At 40.1% G+C, this 22,887-nt stretch overlaps 1 protein-coding gene across 1 annotated transcript in view; it reads left to right on the top strand.

Moving 5' to 3' along the window:
* Positions 1–22,887, top strand: part of TTC39B (tetratricopeptide repeat domain 39B) — a 67,569-nt gene that overhangs the window by 11,288 nt on the left and 33,394 nt on the right. Inside the window, exon 2 of the mRNA XM_072152957.1 lies at positions 22,003–22,037. Coding sequence (XP_072009058.1) covers positions 22,003–22,037 — 35 coding nt within the window. The remainder of the gene's footprint in view (positions 1–22,002; positions 22,038–22,887) is intronic.

Raw genomic sequence — 22,887 nt, 5'->3', positions numbered from 1 at the left:
AAATAGCATAATTTTATAGTTTTGTTACTACTGTATATACTCGAGTATAAGCCGAGACCCCTAATTTTACCAATAAAAAACTGGGAAAACCTATTGACTCGAGTATAAGCCGAGGGTGGGAAATGCATTGGTCACAGACCCCCCCCCCCCAGTATATATACAGCTTGCCCCCCAGTAGTTTACAGCCTGGCCCCCAGTCGTATACAGCCTGGCCCAGCATTAAAAAAAAATAATAACCGTATATACTCACCCTCCAGTGGTCCCGATGCGTAGCGCTGCTCCCCCGATGTCCGCGCGGGTCCTCTTCAGGCTTCCGCGCCCGTCTTCTTTCTTCTGCTGGGCGCCGCCATTGTTTTTCTCCCAGGCGGCGCCTAGTATGACGCGCCACTGCTGACGTCATACTAGGCGCCACCTGGGAGAAAAACAATGGCGGCGCCCAGCAGAAGAAATAAGACGGGCGCGGAAGCCTGAAGAGGACCCGCGCGGACATCGGGGGAGCAGCGCTGCACGTCGGGACCACTGGAGGGTGAGTATATACGTTTATTTTTTTTTTTTTTTAATGCTGGGCCAGGCTGTAAACTACTGGGGGGCAAGCTGTATATATACTGGGGGCAAGCTGTATATATACTGGGGGGGGGGTCTGTGACCAATGCAAATATTTTTTTAAGTATGCATGTTATGTATTGACTCGTGTATAAGCCGAGGGGACGTTTTTCAGCACATTTTTTGTGCTGAAAAACTCGGCTTATACACGAGTATATACGGTACTTAATAACTTTAAAATAATTGTCATTGTAGAGAAAAAAGAAAAAAATTTCCTCATGTCACCACATTTTTAAGCTATAGTGTTTTAATATATTATATATGTATGTGTACATACATACATGTTTGGACACACGTTCTCATTCAAAGAATTTTTTTGTATTTTCATGACTATAAAAATTGTGAATCACACTGAAGGCATCAAAACTATGAATTAACACATGTGGAATTATATACTTGACAAAGTGTGAAACAACTGAAAATATGTCATATAGTCTAGGTTCATCTAGGTTCCCCAACCTTGTCATCAGCAAAGCACCCCCACACCATCACACCTCCTACATGCTTCATGGTACGAACCAGGCATTTGTAGTCCATTCGTCCACCTTTTCTGTGTCGCATAAAGACCCAGTGGTTGGAACAAAAGATCTCAGATTTGGACAGATTTCTACTGGTCTAATATCCATTTCTTGTGTTCTTTAGCCCAAGCAAGTCTCTTCTGCTTGTTGATTGTCCTGCTTGTTGCAGTGGTTTCCTAGCTGCTATTTTACCATGACGCCCTGCTGCACACAGTCTCCTCTTAACAGTTGTTGCAGAGATGTGTCTGCTGCTAGAACTTTGTGTGGCATTGATCTGGTCTCTAATCTGAGCTGCTGTTACCCTGCAGTAACAGGCCGGTGACTCCGATGAACTTATCCTCTGCAGCAGAGATGACTTGTGATCTTACTTTTTTGGGGTGGTCCTCATGTACACCAGTTTCTTTGTAGCACTCAATGTTTTTTGCAACTGCACTTGGGGACACTTTTTTTTTTAAAGTTTTCCCAATTTTTCGGACTGACTGACCTTCATTTCTTAATGTAATGATGGCCACTCGTTTTTCTTACTTGGCTGCTTTTTTTCTAGCCATAATACAAATTCTAACAGTCTATTCAGTAGAACTATCGCCTGTGTATCCACCTGACTTCTGCACAACACAACTGATGATCCCAACCCCATTTATAAAACCTTACAGGGCACACCTGTGATGTGAAAAACTTTTTTGGTGACTACCTCTTGAATCAAGAGGATGCCAAGAGTGTGCAAAGCAAAAGGTGGCTATTTTGAAAAACCTACAACATAAGACATATTTTCAGTTTCACACTTTTTTTAAGTATATAATTCCACGTGTGTTAATCCATAATTTTTATGCCTTCAGTGTGAATCTACAATTTTTATAGCCATAAAAATTCAGAAAACTCTTTAAATGAGAAGGTGTTTCCAAACTTTTGGTCTGTACTATATGTACCGTATATACTCCGATATATAGGCTGACCAGAATATAAGCCAAAGCCCCTAATTTTGCCAACAAAAACTAGGAAAACCTATTGACTCGAGTATAACCGGAGGGTGGGAAATGCATTGGTCACAGCCTCCCAGTATATAGCCAACCACCCCTGTAGTATATCCTGCCAGCCCCCTGTAGTATATAGCTTGCCAGCCGCCTGTAGTATACAGCCAACCACGTAATCATATTGTGTGCCGGTCAGCAGAGAGCATTGAATGCGTCTCTGCCGGCTTTGAGATCTATAAGAAGTGTCCCTGTTTATCATGCTTGATTTTGATGGTAGATTTCTTCATGATGATACTTCATTTTTTACAATATGTACAAAGTTGGTCTTTTTACAAGAGGGTTAATTTTCTTAAGTACTGTTATTTTTATTGTGGCATTAAAAGTTTTGGATTTATCTATATTATCAGAGAAAAATTATGCAAGATGTGAAAGCAAAAATCAATTTATTCAATTATTACCAAATTTAAATGTGACTGATATCTGGTTAAATGAAAAGCAGCTTTAACACACTTTGCACTTGCTGACTAGAGAGTGGCTGCAATCTATTGTAGCTTGTTATGTGGTCCCTTCTTAGAGAAGCTTAAAGTACTAATATTAAGCAGCAGCTTATACAGAAGCACATGACTATAATCATAGATAATGTGCAGCAAACCCTGGTACCTACATGGTTTAAAGGGCAAAAAACAAGCTTTGGTTTATTTGATCAGTTGAGGTCACTTGAATTGTATAACGGAAGTAAAGAGCAAGCTTGTGAAAGTGTAAAGACAATTGGTGTGGTGTTTTTATGCTTAAAAAGGTTTATTTTGCACAAACCATTTTATGGTACAGTATAAGGACTAGAATTAGCAGCAAATAGAAGGTCTGAATATTGAGACTCCAGTGGGTCGTGGGAGGAGGGAAAAGTGTAAGTAATCTGTTTCTGTACGCCTTTGTCTCTAGAATCGCTCACGACAGCCTGATACTGGCCTCCGCTGCATATAGAAGCGGGTGTACACTGTCAACATGACATCGGCCAGGTATATACACAAAGGCCACTGGTCGCAGGAGGAGTCTATTCATACTGATATTTTCAGTGCTCACACACAATTGAGTAGAGTGGCAATGCTTGCTCAGACTGATTCTGTATTTGGTCCCGCTGTGAGATAAATTTAAAACTAAATCTTCCCTTGGTATTCTAAAAAAGTTTTATCTTCAATATTGGACCTTGCTCTTTGGGATCTTCATCACAAGGGAGTCTTCACAAAGGTGGAAGCAGAGATGATTGCACACATAAGCAAAAGGCAGGGTTATAGCTCCCTTCTGGCGACTTCCTCTTGGTAGAGAAATCGGTCTGTGCAAAACAAAAAAAGAAGAATCCTGGGCAATCCTTTCTTGTTTGGGTTAACTGTTAAACATAGATAATCCTCTTTTACTTTCCCTTGAATCGAGAATACAAAGAAAAAAAGTCAGCGTTCCCTTGGGGACAACTTTACTCTCTTCAAAGTACAAGAACTCTTATCTGATAGCAGGACAGATGATACCCCAGAAGATATTTATATTTGCCATATATTACTTTCATATATTTCAGAATTTGGAATGCCATTCGTTTGTCAAAGAGACTTGACTGCTATAGCTCTAAAGCAACGGAACTTGGGCTTGATTCTGGATCCAGAAAAGGCACCAACCAATCCAGCTTTGTTAATTGTTTTCATAATCCCCATGCACACAACCATCGACCGACATATGTACGGCCCCAAGCTTGCTGCTATACATGCGTCCCCCCATAGACAGCTATGGCATCCAGGCTTGATATGGTGAGCTCACCGTTCCGAGCTGGAGCCGCAAAAAGATAGAGCATCCGCTATCTTTGGCCGTATCTACAGCCGTGCGGCTAGTATTTTCCATGTAGAGGGGCGAGCAGTGCTCCCCCTCCCCCTCTACCGTGCGGGCACACATTCATGTGCATGGGCCCTTAATCCAGGAGCTTTGTTTTTAGTTTTTTATACTCTGCTTCCTGTTCCTGGTGGTAGACCATCTTTCTGGGCATAACCATTTTCTTCCAGTTCTATAAAACTGGGTGTTTTAAAAAGGACTTTGTTAGCTCTTGATGAACAGCAGTGGTCTGTATATATATTAACACCCCTTTCTCTCGATGAAATAAGAGAGGAATGGCAGAACACAGATTTCTAAGATGGCCACTGTTTTTCTTTAAAAGGCATGTCCTAGTTGGTAGTTCAGACAAGTGTTTTGTGGGAAAAAGTATTTTAATTAAAGATGTGCAGGTGTCTTAAAAAGTGTTAATCCCCTCCAGTAGAGCTGTAGGTTAAAAGAAAGAGCTTAGAGTGCAGTTTATTATTTAGACATTCTTTATAAGGTCTCATTTGATACATCAAAATTTCTGTGTACTGTGGAATGCAGGTCTGAACGAAAGCAAATCTCTCATGGCTGGATTTAGACCCTATGATTTTTCCCAAATGTGATTATCATAATTGCACAGATTTAGTTTTCTTTTTTAACCCTTTTATAACCGATAAATGTAAAATGACCTTCACTGGCCATCAAGCTGTGCTGTGAGATCTTTTAGGAGAGTGTACCACGGTGTTCAGAGTCCAACTACAATCCTGGAATATAAATGCACCTTTCACAGTCCTAATACGGCGCCAGTGCACCTGATGCATTGCGTGTAACCATGTCACGTGACATGGTGATATCGCAATAGGACTCGGGTAACAGAGGCAGGAGAACCTCCTACTGATGACACCAAAAACCAAGGTTTTATTTCCTACCTCCTCCCTCCAGTGGCACCATTTTGGTTTGGTATCACTGGAGAGAGGAGCAGAGCGTTACGGTTACACCAGAATTACACTGTCTGTTCCGTATCTGTTTCCTATTGGGGCATAATCATCAGAGACTACTGGAGCACAAACATTCTGTAGATCTTTTTTTTTAAATATATATAATATAAAACATAACTATCCTCCACCTTCTAATAACAGACCACCCCACACCCTAATAATATATCAACACAAATAACACATACCACACCCCAATTTTTTTTTAAACAATCACAGAATACTAAACCAAATCCCACGCCCACTCCCTCCCTCAAATACTGGTCCAAGATCAGTTCATAAATCCCACACCATCACGACCCTCCCAACCTAACACTATATCCCAAACCACACTATATACAATATACTATTTACAACATGGTGAAAACATAATACAGTCATATCAACCAATCACATAAAGCCCAGGTTTGGCACCTGCAAGCCCTACTTTACTACATACTCAAAACAAAAATCTTCAGTGCAGCATCAGCCCAACACCAGGAGGGGGGATGACAGACTAAGGGACACTAAAGGAGAACTCCTTCCAAAGGAGAGAGGCCCTCACCGTGCCCAGCCTCTCATACTCCAGAGGGCGCACCTTCACCAGGTCACACAGAATGTTCCTAACCACCTCATCTACTAGGATTTTACGCTGTGTCGATACTAGACACCGTGCATTCCGTGTGTAGTACCTGACCACTAGACTAACTAGAAATAAAGTGCAGCGGTCTGAATTCTCCATAGGCCTACTCTGCATAGGAGAGACCAGCCAACCCAGGTCAGTGGATGGAAGTGGCCACCCTGTTGTACACCTCTGTGTTAAAGGGACAATGAAGCAGGAATGAGCAGGATGCGCTTTGAAGCCGTCCATAAAAGATAGTGGACCAGGCTACCACCTCTACCTGGACAATTTCTACACTAGCAATATAGCATTCAAGTGCCACCAGAAGTTTCCTGAATTACTGCGGCATGTGGCACTGTACGCCGAAATCAAATAGGTCTCCCTGTATGTAAGTACAAGAGAGGGGTCCTTTTATTGACAACAATACGTGGGCAAACCATCGCCCCTGTCCCAGTACAAGGTACCAGTACAGAAACCCCCAAACCTAACTGCATACTGGATTATAACAAGTACACGGGAAGAGTCGGACCAGGTGTTTCAGCCATACAACGCCATGCAGAAATTGAGTGTGTGGTACAACAAGGTAGCCGTGCACATCATGCTGATAGCACTATATAATGCTTATGTGCTACATCGATGTGCAGGCCAGAGGGGAACTTTCCTAGAATTTCAAGAGGTGATTATTAAGTATAATATAAATATATATATATTTTTTTTTTTTTTGAGACCAGGTGATAGACAAACAGTTATTTTTAATATTTGAAGATTCACTGAGGACTGGTTATGTTCCACAGGAATGGCGCATAGCAAATGTGGTACCAATATACAAAAAAGGATCAAATAGCGATCCTGGAAACTACAGACCCGTGAGTCTAACTGCTGTGGTGGGGAAAATATTTGAGGGGTATATTAGAGATGCTATCCTGGAGTATCTCACTGTGCACAACCTTATAACCCAGCGTCAGCATGGGTTTATGAGAGATCGGTCCTGTCAGACTAATCTGATTTGTTTCTACGAGGAGGTAAGTTCAAGACTGGATCTGGGGGAAGCTGTGGATGTTATATATCTGGACTTTTCAAAGGCATTTGACACCGTGCCACATAAAAGGTTGGTATATAAAATGAGACTGCTGGGAATAGGAGAAAATCTGTGTATTTGGGTAAGTAATTGGCTTAGTGATAGAAAACAGAGGGTGGTCATTAATGGCACATTCTCAGATTCGGTTGATGTTACCAGTGGAGTGCCACAGGGGTCAGTATTGGGGCCACTTCTTTTTAATATTTTTATTAATGACCTTGTAGTGGTTTTACACAGTCAAGTTTCAATATTTGCAGATGATACTAAGCTGTGTAAAGTAATAAATACTGAGGTCGATAGTTTAGCATTACAGAGGGATTTGTGGAAGCTTGAGGGATGGGCAGAGAAATGGTTGATGAGGTTTAATGTAGATAAATGTAAAGTTATGCACTTGGGCCATGGAAACAAAAAGTATAATTATGTTCTAAACGGTCAATTACTTAGTAAAACTGAAGCTGAAAAGGACTTGGGGGTATTGGTGGACGGTAAACTTAATTTTAGTGCCCAGAGCCAGGCGGCTGCTGCTAAAGCAAATAAAATAATGGGATGTATCAAGAGAGGAATAGATTCGCATGATAAAGACATAGTTTTGCCCTTATACAAATCCCTGGTCAGACCACACATGGAATATTGTGTACAGTTTTGGGCACCAGTGTATAAAAAGGATATAGTAGAGCTGGAACGGGTACAGAGGAGAGCAACCAGGATTATTAGGGGAATGGGGGAACTAGAATACACTGACAGATTAAAAAATTTGGGATTATTCAGTTAAGAAAAAAGACGACTGAGGGGAGACCTAATTACAATGTACAAATACCTGAACGGACAGTACAAGGATCTCTCCAAAGATCTTTTTATACCTAGGCCTGTGACCAGGACAAGGGGGCATCCTCTACGCCTAGAGGAGAGGCGATTTTACCATCACCATAGACAAAGGTTCTTTACTGTACGAGCAGTGAGACTATGGAACTCTCTGCCGCAGGAGGTTGTTATGGCGGACTCTATGTACATGTTCAAGAGAGGCCTGGATGCCTTTCTGGAGAGCAAAAATATCACGGGTTATAGGGATAAAACATTTATTTAATTCTTAAAGGTTGGACTTGATGGACTTGCGTCTCCTTCCAGCCTTATATACTATGATACTATGATATTTTTTTAATATGCATTACATATGGGGTTCACCTGTGTGGTTAAAATGCTAACTATACCCCTGGATTAATTAATGGAGTGGTGTAGTTTCCAAAATAGGGTCTGTCTGTAGGGTTTCTACTGTACTGGACTACAAATGCTTCATTATGCCAGTTATTCCCTTTTGAGCCCTGCCGTGTCTCCATCCTGCAGATTATTGCCACAAGATTTTTTTGGGTGTTTGTCCCCGGTGGCATGAGTTGAGCTGATTTTATTTGTCATTTCAATGGCACATTTTTACTCTGCACCATTCACTTTGTTTTACATTTAAGGCCAGCATCTTAGAGATTAAAATGCTCATACAACCCTAGATGCATTCTTTGAGGGATGCCATTTCCAAAATGGGGTCACTTAGGGGCACCCCAACATTAATCTAGTGAAAACGGAGCTCCAAAACCTAAATTTCGCCCCTTTCCACCTGAGCCCTGCCGTGTGATTATCTCGCATATCTCTTGAAAACTTAAAAACTTGCTACTAAAACTTTAAACCTTCTAACATCCGTAAAAAAATGTTCCTAAATTATAGAATCCCCTCCCCAAAAAGTAACTGATCAAAGAAATTATACTAACATAAACTACACTGGGGGTAATTTACTAAGGGCCCAATTTGCGGTTTCCCGACGTGTTACCCGAATATTTCCGATTTGCGGCGATATTTTTTCCTGTATTGCCCCCGGTTTTTGCCGCACCCGATCGGATTGTGACACATCGGCGCCGGCATGCACGCAACGGAAATGGGGGCGTGGCCGAACGAAAACCAGACGGAATAACCGCTGCATTTTTTTTAAATAAAAGTGTCGCTGGACTCACGCTTACCTTCACCCAGGATGGCTCTGGTGGACGTCAGAGGAACTGCCTTAGTGAATCCCGGCCAGACCCGAATCCACCGCAGAGAACGCGCCACTGGATCGCGAATGGACCGGGTAAGTAAATCTGCCCCAATGTGTCACGAGAAAACAGTCTCAAAATCACAGGGAGTAAAGAGTTATTACCACAGGAAGAGACACTGGTCAAAGCTTAAAAAAAAGAACTGAGCCTTAATTAATATGAAAAAGTAAAGGTTTAACCTCAGTACAGTGCAGGCCACTACAAGGAATAATATACTTGAGTTGGGGCTCAAAATCGATTCAAATAAAGGGGTTACTGTATATTGTGGTGGCTGTTACACTTGGGCAATGGGTGCCTATAGCCAATAGTTTGTCCATGGGGTGTTTTTAGTTTATACAAAAGCAATTGTTCACTAGTTAAGTGATTCAGGAGGGCATGTCCTAGTGCTGAACGGACGGACGTGTAGTCTGTAGCTCCCGCACCCGGTCACCCTTTGAGCGGTTTATATGCTAGCCCACCTTAGCTGGACAGGCTAGAAAGGGTCCCAAATGGCGATAGACCACATTGGTAACCTCAGTAACCCCAGGGGTGACAATGGACCACTTTCTTGTCAACACCTTAGGCTCTGGCGCATGACATGCACTGTACCATGTTCTCCAGTATTCACAGAGCTTTCCTTTTCCAAAATTATCCACTCCTCTTTGACTCTGTTAAGGGACTAGTCCATAAGTGAAACAACTACCGATCTTTCTTTGGGAGAATCTCTGCAACCATTCTTCTTCAACCAATATACCATATACAAATCTGGTGCATTATAGACAAGACAAGTGTTTCTTTGTCCACTACCACCTCCCCTGTTTTTGTTCTTCGGGGTTGCTACACCAACTTCTTTTGAGGGATTTTCCTCTCATATGTATTGGTTTTTGCCATGTGGAACTTTGACTACTCAATATCTTTGACTTTTACGTTACATTGTACGGTATATACTCAAGCATACGCTGAGGTGCCTAATTTTAACACAAAAAACTGAGGATACCTATTGACTTGAGTATAAGCCTAGGGTAGGAAATGCATTGGTCACAGCCTCCACACAGTATATAGCCAGCACCTGCCCCCCAGTATAGAGCCAGCCCCCTGCCCCTAATATATAGCCAGACAGAAGAGGAGCTGTGGGGGACGTCACAAAAGGTGGGTTAGGGTTTTCAGCACATTTTTTGCACTGAAGAACTCTGCTTATAGCCAAGTATATACGGTAAATCTGTCACATCTGAAAAAACTAAAAAATGTTTTTCATAAAAATACAGTTGTGTTTTGGTGCTAAATCTAACACTCGTTTTTTTTTTTTTGTTTGTTTGTTTTTTTTTTTTAAGCTTTCTGTGTGCAATTAGTTTAGTTAAATTTTTAGCCTGATATTTAATATGGTTTTTATCTACTTAAAAAACAAATGTATATATGCATTTCATTTACAGAGGACCTTTTGCCTTTAAATTAATACCTGTATTCCTTGTGAAATTATAATTCTTCATCTCTGTGTGGGTAGGTTACAGTCCTATAAGTGGTCAAACTCTGGCCCTCCATAGAGGCCTTAGAAAGGACAGTAAAGAAGGCTAGTCAAGTGCACACTGCATTTTCAAGTAAAAAAAATCATTTGTACAGAGAACTTTCCTGCCTCGACTCCTTACTGACCCACAGCGATTTCAAGCCTTAGCAAAGCAAAACAAGGTCAGTTTACCTACTGCATAATAAAACCTGCAGCACAAATATAATTTGGCAGCATGGATTTTAACATTTGCAAACTTTCCTACGGGAAATTTTACTACTTCTTTCCAAAAAAAACCAAAAGCTGTGTCTTTTGTTTGTGCCTTATAGGGAAGTAGAAACATGAAATGTGAAACATGAAAGTCCAGTAGAAAGAGGGCCCTTCAGTAGGATAATGAAATGAATGAATCCTAGTAGCAGGTATCAGCAGGGAAAAATATACTAGATATTTCCTAGGGCTATTTTTATGCATTGGCAAACAACACAAAAGTAAACTAAAGGTTACTCTACAAATGATAACTTATTATGTGTACACACTACTCTTACTCTGTATGAAAATAGAAACAATAAAATGGTTAGTGTACTGAGCATGAATTTATGGCTATGGCTAAGCAGAAAGCAAAAGCACTTGGTTCTGGCTATTTGATCTACATGTCCTCTATATACTTATATTAATTGTCCTTGATAACACTTCTTGCTTGGATCCTATATGCCATACCTGCACCAAAGTAATGATTTTTACTGCTAAGTGTGCTTTTTCTTTATCATTAAGTAATAAGCTGCGTTTTGGAAATTGCGTGTTGCTCTTACTGTTTTTATCGGGTTTAGATATAGAACTGGGTTTCAAAGGGTCTCCATTCTCCTCAACCTATTCATGTGTACATCAAGCAGTCTTATATGTTCTGTGTTCCCACTGAGGGGAGCAGCATTTTAATCGCCTACCCATATATATTCAAGTCTAAGCTGACCCGAGTATAAGCCGAGGTACCTAATAAACCTAGGGTGGGAAATGCATTGGTCACAGCCTACACCCAGTATATAGCCAGCGCCTGCCCCCCTTGTATGTAGCCAACCCCTGCCCCCCTTGTATATAGCCAGCTCCTGTCCCTCTGTTATAAAGCCAGGGCCAGTAATTTTTAATGTGTAAATAATAAAGTTATGCTTTAATAAGCTGACAAATAGTTTCTTTGGTGACCTAATGGGCTAAACCTTGTACAGGATGCTGACATTGTATAGAAGCATCAGAACCAAGAATGGCTTCTGCAACAGGAAGTAAATCTCACAAATATCTTCTACTCTAATGTAGGGTGGCACAATGTATCAAAACCTTGATACCTGTTCAATACTTTAATACTCTGAACTTATATACTCAATAATGGTATTCTGTCATTTGCGGTAGTGAATGACTCCTAGTGTCCGTCTGCAGGGGGTTCCCCAGAGGAGACATCGGGCAAGGAATCCTTGGACCATGTGCAACAACCCCCACCAGGGCCTAGCCTTTTCTTATGGCCTGGAGGCAGCTGGGCCCCAGAATACCAGAGGGGCTGGCTAGTGTGGCCTTGGGCACACTGTGGTCACGGTGCTTTGTATGGCTGACCTACAACCTGGCAGGTCTCCAGCAGGTGGTGTGTGCAAGAAATAAGGAGGGAGGAGCTGATGCAGTGAGGTGTCTGCAGGAAAAATACCTTGGTGGTGGATGGAGCCCATGGTGGTAAGCAGCCTGAATCCAGGGATCGGACAGGGGCAACGTTGTGCAAATCAACTTGCAGTTCTTTATTGAACAGGAGGCAACGGACAAACATTAGCAAACTTCAGACGGTAGGAGATAGCTGGTCGGGTCTGATTACTCAGGATGATGGGCTCACAGCCTGGCAAGGTGGCTTCACGCTGGAGGATGGTGGGCTGCTTCAGCAGCGAGGCTGCAGACCATGTGCCGTGTGCCTCATAGCTGCAGACCATGTGCCGTGGAGTGCTGTGCCTCAGCATTCTCTGGGCTCTCCCTGGTGAGACCTCTGGGGAAAGAGACCAGAATCTTCCATATCCAATGTTTCTATAACCGTAGGGTCTGTCCAGCTCTGGTGGATCATCCAACTAACCTAATCCTACAGCCTATAGCAATTACTAAGCATATCATTGGCTAACAACATTAATATTGTTAACTGTTGCCTTACCAGGCAGTACTACAGCTGCAATTACACAATTTCCAAAATCTAGAAACTTCCTATAGAGGTGATCAATCTCCCTAACAGCTCCTGACACGGGGAGGGTGCCAATCGCAACTAGTAGCCTGCCTGTGCTTTGGCAGGGGTGTTCCACATTTCATCAGGGAAATATCACCATCTGACCATATATGGCAGTGATGGCTAACCTATGGCACTGGTGCCAGAGGTGGCACTCAGAGCCCTTTCTGTGGGCACTCAGGCCATCACCAGAGATGACTCCAGGTATCTTCCTGCAGTCCCAGACAGCCCAGGACTTGCTGTGCACAGAGCTATTTTAAAGTGACAGCTGTACCTGGGACTATTTTCTGCTTTATTGGTGTCCTCAGGTGCTGGTATCAATGAAAACTGTGACAGAGAAGGGAGTATAAATCACAAATTACATTTCTGTGTTGGCACTTTGCGATAAATAATTGGGTCTTTGTTGTAGTTTGGGCACTCGGTCTCTAAAAGGTTCGCCATCACTGATATATGGGGTTTCTATATCTAACAGGGCTTTCCCTGACACTAGACTGTAAGTTATTAAATTAAATAATCTTTTGGTCTAATCCAGGATTTGAAATCACAAACTCCATGCTGTCTTTCTATGGCAGGTGGAGTGTGGATTTTGTGATTTCAAATCCCAGGTTAGACAAAAAATGATTTAATTTACAGTCTTGTTTCAGGGAAAGCCCTGGAAGATGTAGAAACACCATATATACTTATGTGACGTTGGATGTATCTTACTGCCGGGTCCCTTCATGCTTTGAGAATTCTGTTTTGCACTTATTGTTCCTCATTTTCATTAATAAACGTGGATTAAACATAGAAACACCATATATGATCAAATGCACTATGGGCTTACTGATTATCAATAGGGGGGATTTCATGTAACCAAGCGTTTCACTACAGCCTCTATAGAGTTACACTGTGACACAGGCTTAATGCTTAGCTGTATAAAGATTCTTCTTCTCAGAGATCTCTCTTTATATCACTGTACTATTATTATTATTTATTTTTAAGCAATCGATAAAAATGTATAAGACAAAAAATAAGGGCTCATTCAGACGTTTCTGCTGCGCATCTGAAAAAAAAATGTGGACATGATGTCTGTATTGTATCTGTTTTTTCTTCACGTCCGTCAGCCATCCACTACCTGGAAGGAGGGTGTGGGCTGTATATGGGTCTCTCTCCTAACTTGTATTCACGATGCGCTAAGACTACAACCACTACATGGATCCTCCTCTCCCTAGAAAACAAAAGTTTGTAGCTAAAATTGGCACATGAACCAGTGTGGCTCAAGTGTCCACCATTGTGATATTAATATAACGTATGTAAATGGTCTGTACAAAAATATGGTGAAAACCTGTTACATGTAAAATCACCTCAGAATAACCTCCGTCAGGTTATAGAAAAAAATATAATCTCCAGGGGGCTTCTCTATCATAAAAACTGAATGTGTAGAGTAAATTATGTGAAAGTGTAACTATCATTTGAGATAATTTTTAATATTGTGGGGGGGGGGGGATAACTTTCACAAATTAATATACTTCATTAACAAATTCTGCTTAAAAAAATACTACTCCCTCCCATAGAGATGTGTATTCCAGCCTGTATAGTGTGTGTCTATGGAGGCAGCATGGGGCTCTTTTAGCTTCCTTGTAAGGCAGCTTGGTTTTTCTTATCCCATCCTGGAAAACTTTGCATAGTTTCCCAGAATCCCCCTAGTGGAGCATCCAAAAGGAGAGCTCTTACTTCCTGACCCTAGTCACAAGCCTCTCACTCAGCCAAACCAGTTCCCTATGCTGTACTGAGGAGACCCAGTCAGGTCGAAACAGTGCTGTCTATGTTCCTTCTGGAATAGATGTACTGGTTTGGTTTTAATCCCACTTCATGTCATAAGACCTCTTGTAGGTTATGCTTGATGTCAAGGGAGCTGCCCTACAAGGGAGCTAAAAGAGGTGTGGTTTTCCTTATCCCATCCTGGAAAACTTTGCATAATTTCCTGATTCTGGAAACTGCTTAGGTAGGTGTACAGATGTTCGTGGCTGGGGCTCTGATCAGTCATTGTGCAGTGATCAGTCATTATAAAGGAGGAAATCTGTGCTGAATCTAACTGTATTTATTCCTTTCATTTTTGTAACTGAAAAATATGTGTTTTTTTTTGTGTTTCAACTTTACCTTGCCATAAAATCTATTGTTTTATATTGAAACCTCTTCAATTCCATTTTCTGACACCATTTAGCTGTTTTTGCCCATTTTTCCTATTGTGCTGATTATCTGTAAACCTGTTTACTTATATCCCAGTGATGGTGTGATCTGTCATGTGACTGCAACCGCATCATAAATATTTACATCATGTTTGAAGAGATTTATTTACTCTTCAACAATAATTGTTTTTTAATTTGTTAATATTCAACTAAAAAAGTCCTTGTAGCTACACTCTTGTTGCATATTAAAATGTTAATATTTAATTGTAGACTTGTATAACCATAACAGTGGAAAGTAAACTGAGCTCCGCTTCTGCTATTGGAATCACTAGGGAAGCTTGAGCTGCTAATTGAGAGCTCCTTCTGCAATTTTGCACATTTGACACTTATTTACATGGACAAGTTGCCACCCTAGGGATTATTCTTTAGCCCTGATATATTTGTGCCATATATTGACACACTTTTTTGCCTTCATCAGGCTGCATACAACTCCAGAAAAATTCCCTCTTTCTTTACCACTACTTTCATCTATTTATTTTTGTATAATTCACAAGTGGGTGTTCCAGTTGGCTTTCGGTTAAACTGCTCAAAAGGTGTTAAACAAAAATAAGTTTCAGAACCTGTCTCGCCAATCCCCTGCTGCTCCTGTTCTAATTTTGTCAGACTCCTGAACTTGCTTCATTCTCCCTATTGACAGATAAGAAATGACTATGCAGTCAATGGGGGATAATTTATCAAGGTTTATCTATTATATGCGTTTATTTTTCCCCCTTACTACCACCTTCAATCCAAGTGGGTAGTAGAAGGGCATGAAGGGGGCTGTGCCAGGTGGTGGAGTGGGTCGGCACAGGGCATTTATGCACCACCCCTGTGTACTTGTGATAACCTGCGCTGGTTCATATGCAAACTATAGGGCCATTCTGAATTGTCCGGCTACGCAGCCAGTCGCCGGATTTATCAGAACGCAGGAGTCTGACTGCAGTGGCACTTAACCCCCAGTGATTGCCAAAGTGGAATTTACAGGAATGAAATGCAGTGATGGAGGTCCCTTCTCTGGGGCCTGCAGATTTCTTGAGATTTGAAGTCCCTCACAGTAGTCTTGCTGCAGAACGGTGGACAAGTATGCCAAACTATTCCCTTATGTTGGAATTCAACGTTGTCAACTGAGCATTCTTGGCTTTTTAAAGCACTATCATAGAAGCGGAGGGAGTTAGGCATGCACACTCAGACCATTAGTAAGGACATGAAGCAATGTCTGAAAAATGTGGGTACTGTATTTTATAGGGGATACATCAACATGTATTTTATACTGTTAGGCCTCATGCACACGACCGTATGGTCTGTTCTGCTCCGTATATATGGCTGTATTCGGGCCGTATCTGTACCATAGTGGAATAAAATAAGGTTGGCTGGCAGATGATGTATACATATATACGGCAGTATACGGTGCACAGTCTTATGCAGCATGTATTTAGCCCGTATTTTATACGTTCCCAATGACTTCTACGGGCTGTATGGAATGGAAATATGGTGGAAAATAGGACATGCTTTATATTTTTATACAGCTCACTCACAGTACAGTACGGTGGACAATATGGCCATGTACAAGGATGGCCATATTGCCCTTTGGAATACATGGGGCCGTATATATGTCCGTCTTTATGCATCGGGCCTTATGAATAAAGATTGAAGTTTTAAAATCGGAGTTCCTAGATTCCGAGTACTGGATATAACTGTTCTATAGATTCTGACCGTTTTTCTCAATTATCATAAGATACTTGGAAAACGGACAGAAACGGTCAAAAAACACACATGTGTTTTCAAAACACTGCTTAAAAACGGCCTAAAAACAGGTTCAAAACGCCACTTGTGCCACCACCCTTAGAGTTAGGAACACTCAAATAACTCATTTTTTTTGTACTTTGTATCTTAATTCTATTTCTTTGCTTTTTGTTAAACTTGTTCTGAATATTAAAGTAAACACTTCTATGTATCCATAGTTAAAAAAAAAATATTTTATAAATTGTAGTATGTAAAACTATATCTCACCACTCATGAGGAGAGCATTGTGTTTAGGATAGCTTGCTGAATTGTCCTTATTGATTAACCAGTACTGTAATGAAAAGTGCAGATATGACCTTGACGAGGACACCGTGGTCTACAGCAGCATGGTAACTAAAGTTATCTTCTGGTACAAGAGAATGTTTTTTTTTTTCCTGGGCCACAATTTATACTTTGCATTTTTGGTGTGGGAAAAAGTTAAATAAAAAGTTATGACACCTTACTATTTGTCATACTTAGACATTTACGGTGTATGCAGTTTTAAAAGAGGACCTGTCACCCGAATATTGGCCCCAGTAATAGCAGTGTTAAATTGAAGCTAGTAAATACTGCAGTACGTATCGCTCAGAATGCCTGACCAGGCTTATAGCGGCCCGGCGTATTCATGAGCGCATTCATCTTATTGCTTTGAAGGGGTTAAGGATGGTTTGTTTAAGCTGCATGGAAAGCTCCTTTGACTGATTGATTTCTCCACAGCAAAATCTTCCAAATGCAAGCACCACACTTCAAATCAGATCCAGGCTTTATATCTGGTTTTGGCTGTGTTTGCACATTTTCATTTTGAACCGCAATACAACAGCTGAGAAGAGGAAATTTGCCTAATTATATTGCTGTTAGCATTTGCATTTACAAAAACGCAATATGTACACACATGCATCAACATTGCGCTCTGTAAACGCAAATGTTGACAACCATGTAATTCCTCAAATCTCCTCTCCTCAGCCGTTGTATATTGTTTCAATAAAATGCAATTTAAACACCACGTGTGGCTGCAGCCTAATTCAGAATGACATAATAAAGGAAATGCCCACGTCTGCTCATGAAACCGCCTTTAAAGGGAACCTGTCACCACTATTTTCACAAATACAGGTAGTGGCAGGTTCCTATAGAGTTCTAGTAACTATCTGACCTCCTGCTTTTAGCTAAAAACTGCTCCCCTCAGATCCCCATAAAATCAGAGTTATAATCTTGCCTGGTATCTATGCAGCTTTGGCTCGAGTCCAGGGGGGGCGTGGCCTAATGTCATGTGACATCATCAAAGGTCCTTGAGCTACTTAATATGAAAACTATACCCCATGTACATATCTGATCACATAAAACAATCACCGCAGCCTCCATGGACTTCTACTCCTCTCCATGCAGCCTGCTGTGATTTCATGTGATAAAATATGCTGTGATTTCATGACATATATGCTTAGTGTACAGTTCCTAATGCTACAAAAGCTATAGGACCTGCGATGATGTCACCCTGGTCACATGACATTATAGCAGCATACAGAGATAGGGATGGGGAGGAGCTGCTGGATTCAGCCCGAGGAGGCCACGCCCACCTGGACTCCATGTAGCCATGCTTAGTTACCAGATAAAACTATAAAGTTGAATATATGGGAATCTCAGGGGCATAATTTTTAGCTACAAGCAGGGTGTAAGATAGTTATTAGAGCTCCATAGGAACCTGTCACTACCTGTATAACAGGGAGGCACATGTTAAGGAGCTGACACTTCAACCAATTTTAATAAGGATACCCTCAAATGAAAGGTGAAAGCCTGGACTTCAAGTCCATGTCCATTATACAAATATAATTTGAATATTTTTCAGTAAACTGGTAAATAAAAAACTGCATTTGTGTCAGTGTCCACATATTTATGGACGTAGCTGTACGTCTGTGCTGATTTTTTTTCCTATACTATAGGATACATGTGGGTTCACACTTCATTGAATGATGGAAAGAAAAATAAAGCCAATGGAAATCGCTTCAAGAGGAACTTGAAATGAAATGTACTATGAGCTGCAGATAACCTTTAGTTGTGCAGAAGATTTGTTATATAGAAAAGGTACCATGAAAATAGGTTACTAAACCAGTCCGTCAAGGTAAAGGAATGCACAGTCATAGTCAGTCATAAAAAACGTTGTCTTTTCATAAGGACCTTTCACCACCTTCATCAACTTCTTAGCATGCTGCAAAAGATTTCACTCCTCTTAATCTGGCGCAGTTGGAATTTCTCTCTAGTCTTAACTAGATATCAAATCATGTATCACACATCAGATGGGAGGAGCTATACTACCTGTTCCAGCCCAGGGCCATTAATGTACGCCCATGGCGTAAAGTGTACTGAAACTAGCCTGAAACTGAGCTTCAAAACGATAAGTCATTAATGACAAACACAGCATCCAGTTAATGAGAATCTGCCACCCATACAGCGGATGCTGGTACCAGCAATTGTTCTGCGACTAACCTGCAGAAAACTCTCCTTATGTCCCTGGTCTAAAGATAAATAGTTTTACATAGTTGAACTATTGCTTGTTCATTGCCCATAGTGGGTCAAGTAAAATTTTTTTTTTTTTTAAAAGGAAAAAGACTAATAAAAGTTTTTAAATAAAAAGAAACTAATAAATGCATAAAAAAGCTCTGTTACATATTACCCTTGCATATAAAGTAGAAAAAAGGGAAAATCGCCTTACAAACCCCACATATGTAGTATCGCCATGTCCATAATGGCCTGTACAATAAAACAAAATCATTTGTAAACCTGCACGATGAACCATGAAAATTTTGTAAAACACAAAATTTTTTGATTTTTTTTAAACCTATTTTGTCCCACATAAAATGCGATAAAATATACCGTAGTGATAAAAAAACAAAAATGGTACTGTTGTAAAGCACATGTCCCACAAAAACCTCTCATCTAGCTATAAAGGCACTTGGAAAATGGTGTTGCAAAAAGTATAATCCCCCCCCCCCCCCACATTAGGTTTGGTTGTACAAAATGAGTAAAACGTGATCAAAAATATAGACTTTGTTATCGCGGTTATCATACTGACCCAAAGAATAATTCTATAATTCTAATATTTTACTTGTGGTATATGGTGAACACCAAAAAAAGGTCAAAAATAAATTACAGAATTCATGTTTTTTATACAATAAATTAATACCACTGAAAAATGCATCTCATCTCGCAAATGATAAGTGGCAGCATTAATGGAAAGACAAATGTTTTATAGCGCCATGAACCAACTAAAAACCACCAAATTCTATAAGGCAAAGCTGGCTATTGCATGGTCCTCCTTCCCTACAACAAGTAACGCTCCACATGTGGGTGGTCTCCGTACTTCAGGAGAAATTGCATAACAAATTTTAAGATGGGTTTACTCTTTTTATCTTTTATGAATGTGTAAATTTTAGGGCTAAAGAACGGTATTACCAACCAAATCGGAGCATTCTAAATTTCACCTGCATTTTAATTAATCACTATGAAGATCTCAAGGTGTTAACAATCTTTCTAGAAGCTGTTTCTGATAGTTTGTGGGGATGCAGATTTAAAAATAGGTTGATATATAGGGTGTTTCTATTATTATATGTTTCAAATTTCATTAAAAACAGTAATTATCCCCAAAAAAGAAAATTCTGAAATCACCTGGAAAATACAGAAAACCAATGTTCGATTTGTAAGCCGCGTTCCATCAAAAAAAATTATCCAGACATTTAAAAAAAAAAATAAACGTAAAGTAGGCATATGGGAAATATTATGTAGCAACTAATTTAGGTAAAACTATTTGCCTGAAAACTTGATAATTTCAAAAATGGCAAATTTTTCTAAACAGTCATAATTTTTTAACCCCTTCCTGTCGTGGCTCTTTTTCATTTTTCATTCCCCACCTTCAGAGATCTATAGCATTTTTTATTTTTTCCATGTAGAGAGCTTTGTGAGGGCTTGTTTTCTGCGTAACAAATTGCACTTCCTTGTAACGAAATTTAATATTCCATGCCGGGAAGCGGGGAAAAAATTTCAAATGCAGTTGAATTGGTGAAAAACTGCATTTGTGCCGTTTTCTTGTGGAATTGGATTTTATGGCTTTCACAGTGCGCCCCAAATGACATGTCTACTTTATTCTTTGGGTCGGTATGATTACGGTGATACCAAATTTGTATAGGTTTTATGTTTTCATACATGTACAAAAATCAAAACCTCCTGCACAAATTTTTTTTTTTAATTTTCCATCTTCTAGCGCCAATATATTTCATACTGAAGTGTAAGGAGCTGTGGGTGGTGTCATTTTTTGCGACTGTTGACGTTTTCAATGGTTCTCTATTTAAGGACTGTACAGCCTTTTGATCACGTTTTATTTATTTTTATATTTTTCAAAGTGGCAAAAAAATGCTTTGGGCGCTATTTTCCATTATGGGGTTAAACGCAGTGAAAAACTATAATATTTTCATCAGACATTTTGGGATACGGTGATAACTTGTTTATGATTTGGTTTATATATACTCGTATGACTTTTAGGGAAAGGGGTGGTGATTTGAATTTTACTTTTTAATATTATTATTATTTTTATTTTTTTACTATTTTTACGTTAACCCTAGGTTGTCTGATCATACCATTTACTGCCATATTACAGTATGGCAGTATATGGGGATTTTCCTCCTTATTCATTACAATGTACAAATCACACATTGTAATGAATAGGTTAAAATGAGACAGCCTTGGGCCTTCAGAAGATCCGAGGCTGTCATGGCAACTGATCGCAGCCCCCCCCCCCCATGGCGTTATGGGGAGCGACAATCTTCACCATGCGCCACCATCTTTTTTAAGCCAGCGGCACCTTTGCGATATGTAGCAAACACTTACCGGCTATGGAGAGGGCCCCTGAGCCCTCTCCATTCACCCGCAGCCGACACGTGACATAATAGTACGTCGTCCAGGGGTCAAAAACTTTTTTTTTTAATAAATAAATGTAAAACTTATCAGCCAAAATTGACCACTAAAATGACAAAAAAATATCTCAAAATCGCTTTGATAAGTAAAAGTGTTCACAAGTTATAACCATATAAAGCGACGCAAGTGATAATACAAAAAAGGAAGGGTTAATACATAAATCATTTTGTTCACTTGGCACAGATGAGCAGCTTGTTTCTCAATTTTCTTTTTTCTTTTTTTGTTTTGCATTTGGAGCCAATGACAGACAGAACTAGTACACGATCCATAAATACTGACTTAATGGAAACATCTGCCATCTGTAAATTTGTTGTATTTAAATTAAACTGTATTCTATGGGGGCAGAAATGATTTAGTAGTACAGTATGAGGTAACATTCACTGCAAGTGACAACCTGCTGAAAGTGATATGTCATTGATACATGCCACAGAGCATTTCTAGGAATGTTTGTACATATGATGAGAGAAAACAAATTACATGGAGTAAACATCATTACAAGTATTAGTATTAGCAAGTGGGTTTGTAAAATTCGGGATATAATGGAATACTTTCATTGTATAATCTATTCATAATAACGTTACTAAAAGAATGTACTAATCTGATTGTACTAATCTGATTGTAAATTATACTCCCTGATAATGTTTTCTTTTTCTTTTAGGAAGGCTTTGAAGATGCATATGAAAATATCCCAGTGTAAGTATAATAACCAAATCTGTATCTACAACATTCCACTTGATAATAGTTTTTCCCAGCAAATTAAAGATATCATGTCCTGTATCAAGCATAATCGGGAGGTTCCCATAAGTACTAGTGGAAGAGCATACCCAACATTTGCAGGTTCATCCAATATTTGTTTGTATGGTCCGATTAACTCTTCAGGTTTATTTTTTAAGTAGCAAAATCAAACATTTTTATTTAGCTATTTGATTTAAAAGAAACTACCATGTAAGGCAGGGGTCAGGAACCTTTTTGGCTGAGAGAGCCATAAGCGCCACATATTTTAAAGTATAATTCTGCGAGAGACATGGCTAGTGAGACATAAGGGGAGGCAACATAGAGTAAGGGGTATAAGGAGATAAGTGGGGGGCAACATAGGGGAACAGCACGGTAAGTGATGAGCAACCTGGAGAGAGAGGTTCTAGTCTTAACCCAGATAGTTAATCCAACACCACTCTCCACCAATACCCATTTACTTTCCTGGAATTTAAAGGGCATTTGCATACAGGTTCATTTGCATACAGTCCTTCATTCTGGTGGTAGATGTCCTTTAAATAGTTCTACTGAATTTTCAACGATTTAAATTGAGAATCCGCTTTCCGTTTAAAAAAGATGAAGATTTTAATTTTAAGATACTATGGGGCACATTTACTTAACTGTCTGAGGAGTTCACCCGCAGTGCATTGTTCCGACAATAATGCACTCTGGCGTGATACACTAAGACCGTGCGCCCGATATCCCCGCTCAGGTCCACCAGAGTTCAGCTTCTTCTTCCAGGTGTATGTAAGTGCATTGTCTTGTGACACAATTTTAAAGTTAAATCCTG

This window comes from Engystomops pustulosus, chromosome 1, assembly GCF_040894005.1.
Source record: "Engystomops pustulosus chromosome 1, aEngPut4.maternal, whole genome shotgun sequence".
NCBI lineage: Eukaryota > Metazoa > Chordata > Amphibia > Anura > Leptodactylidae > Engystomops > Engystomops pustulosus.
The sequence above is the reverse complement of the archived record's forward strand: the minus strand, read 5'-3'. Positions and strand labels throughout refer to the sequence as shown.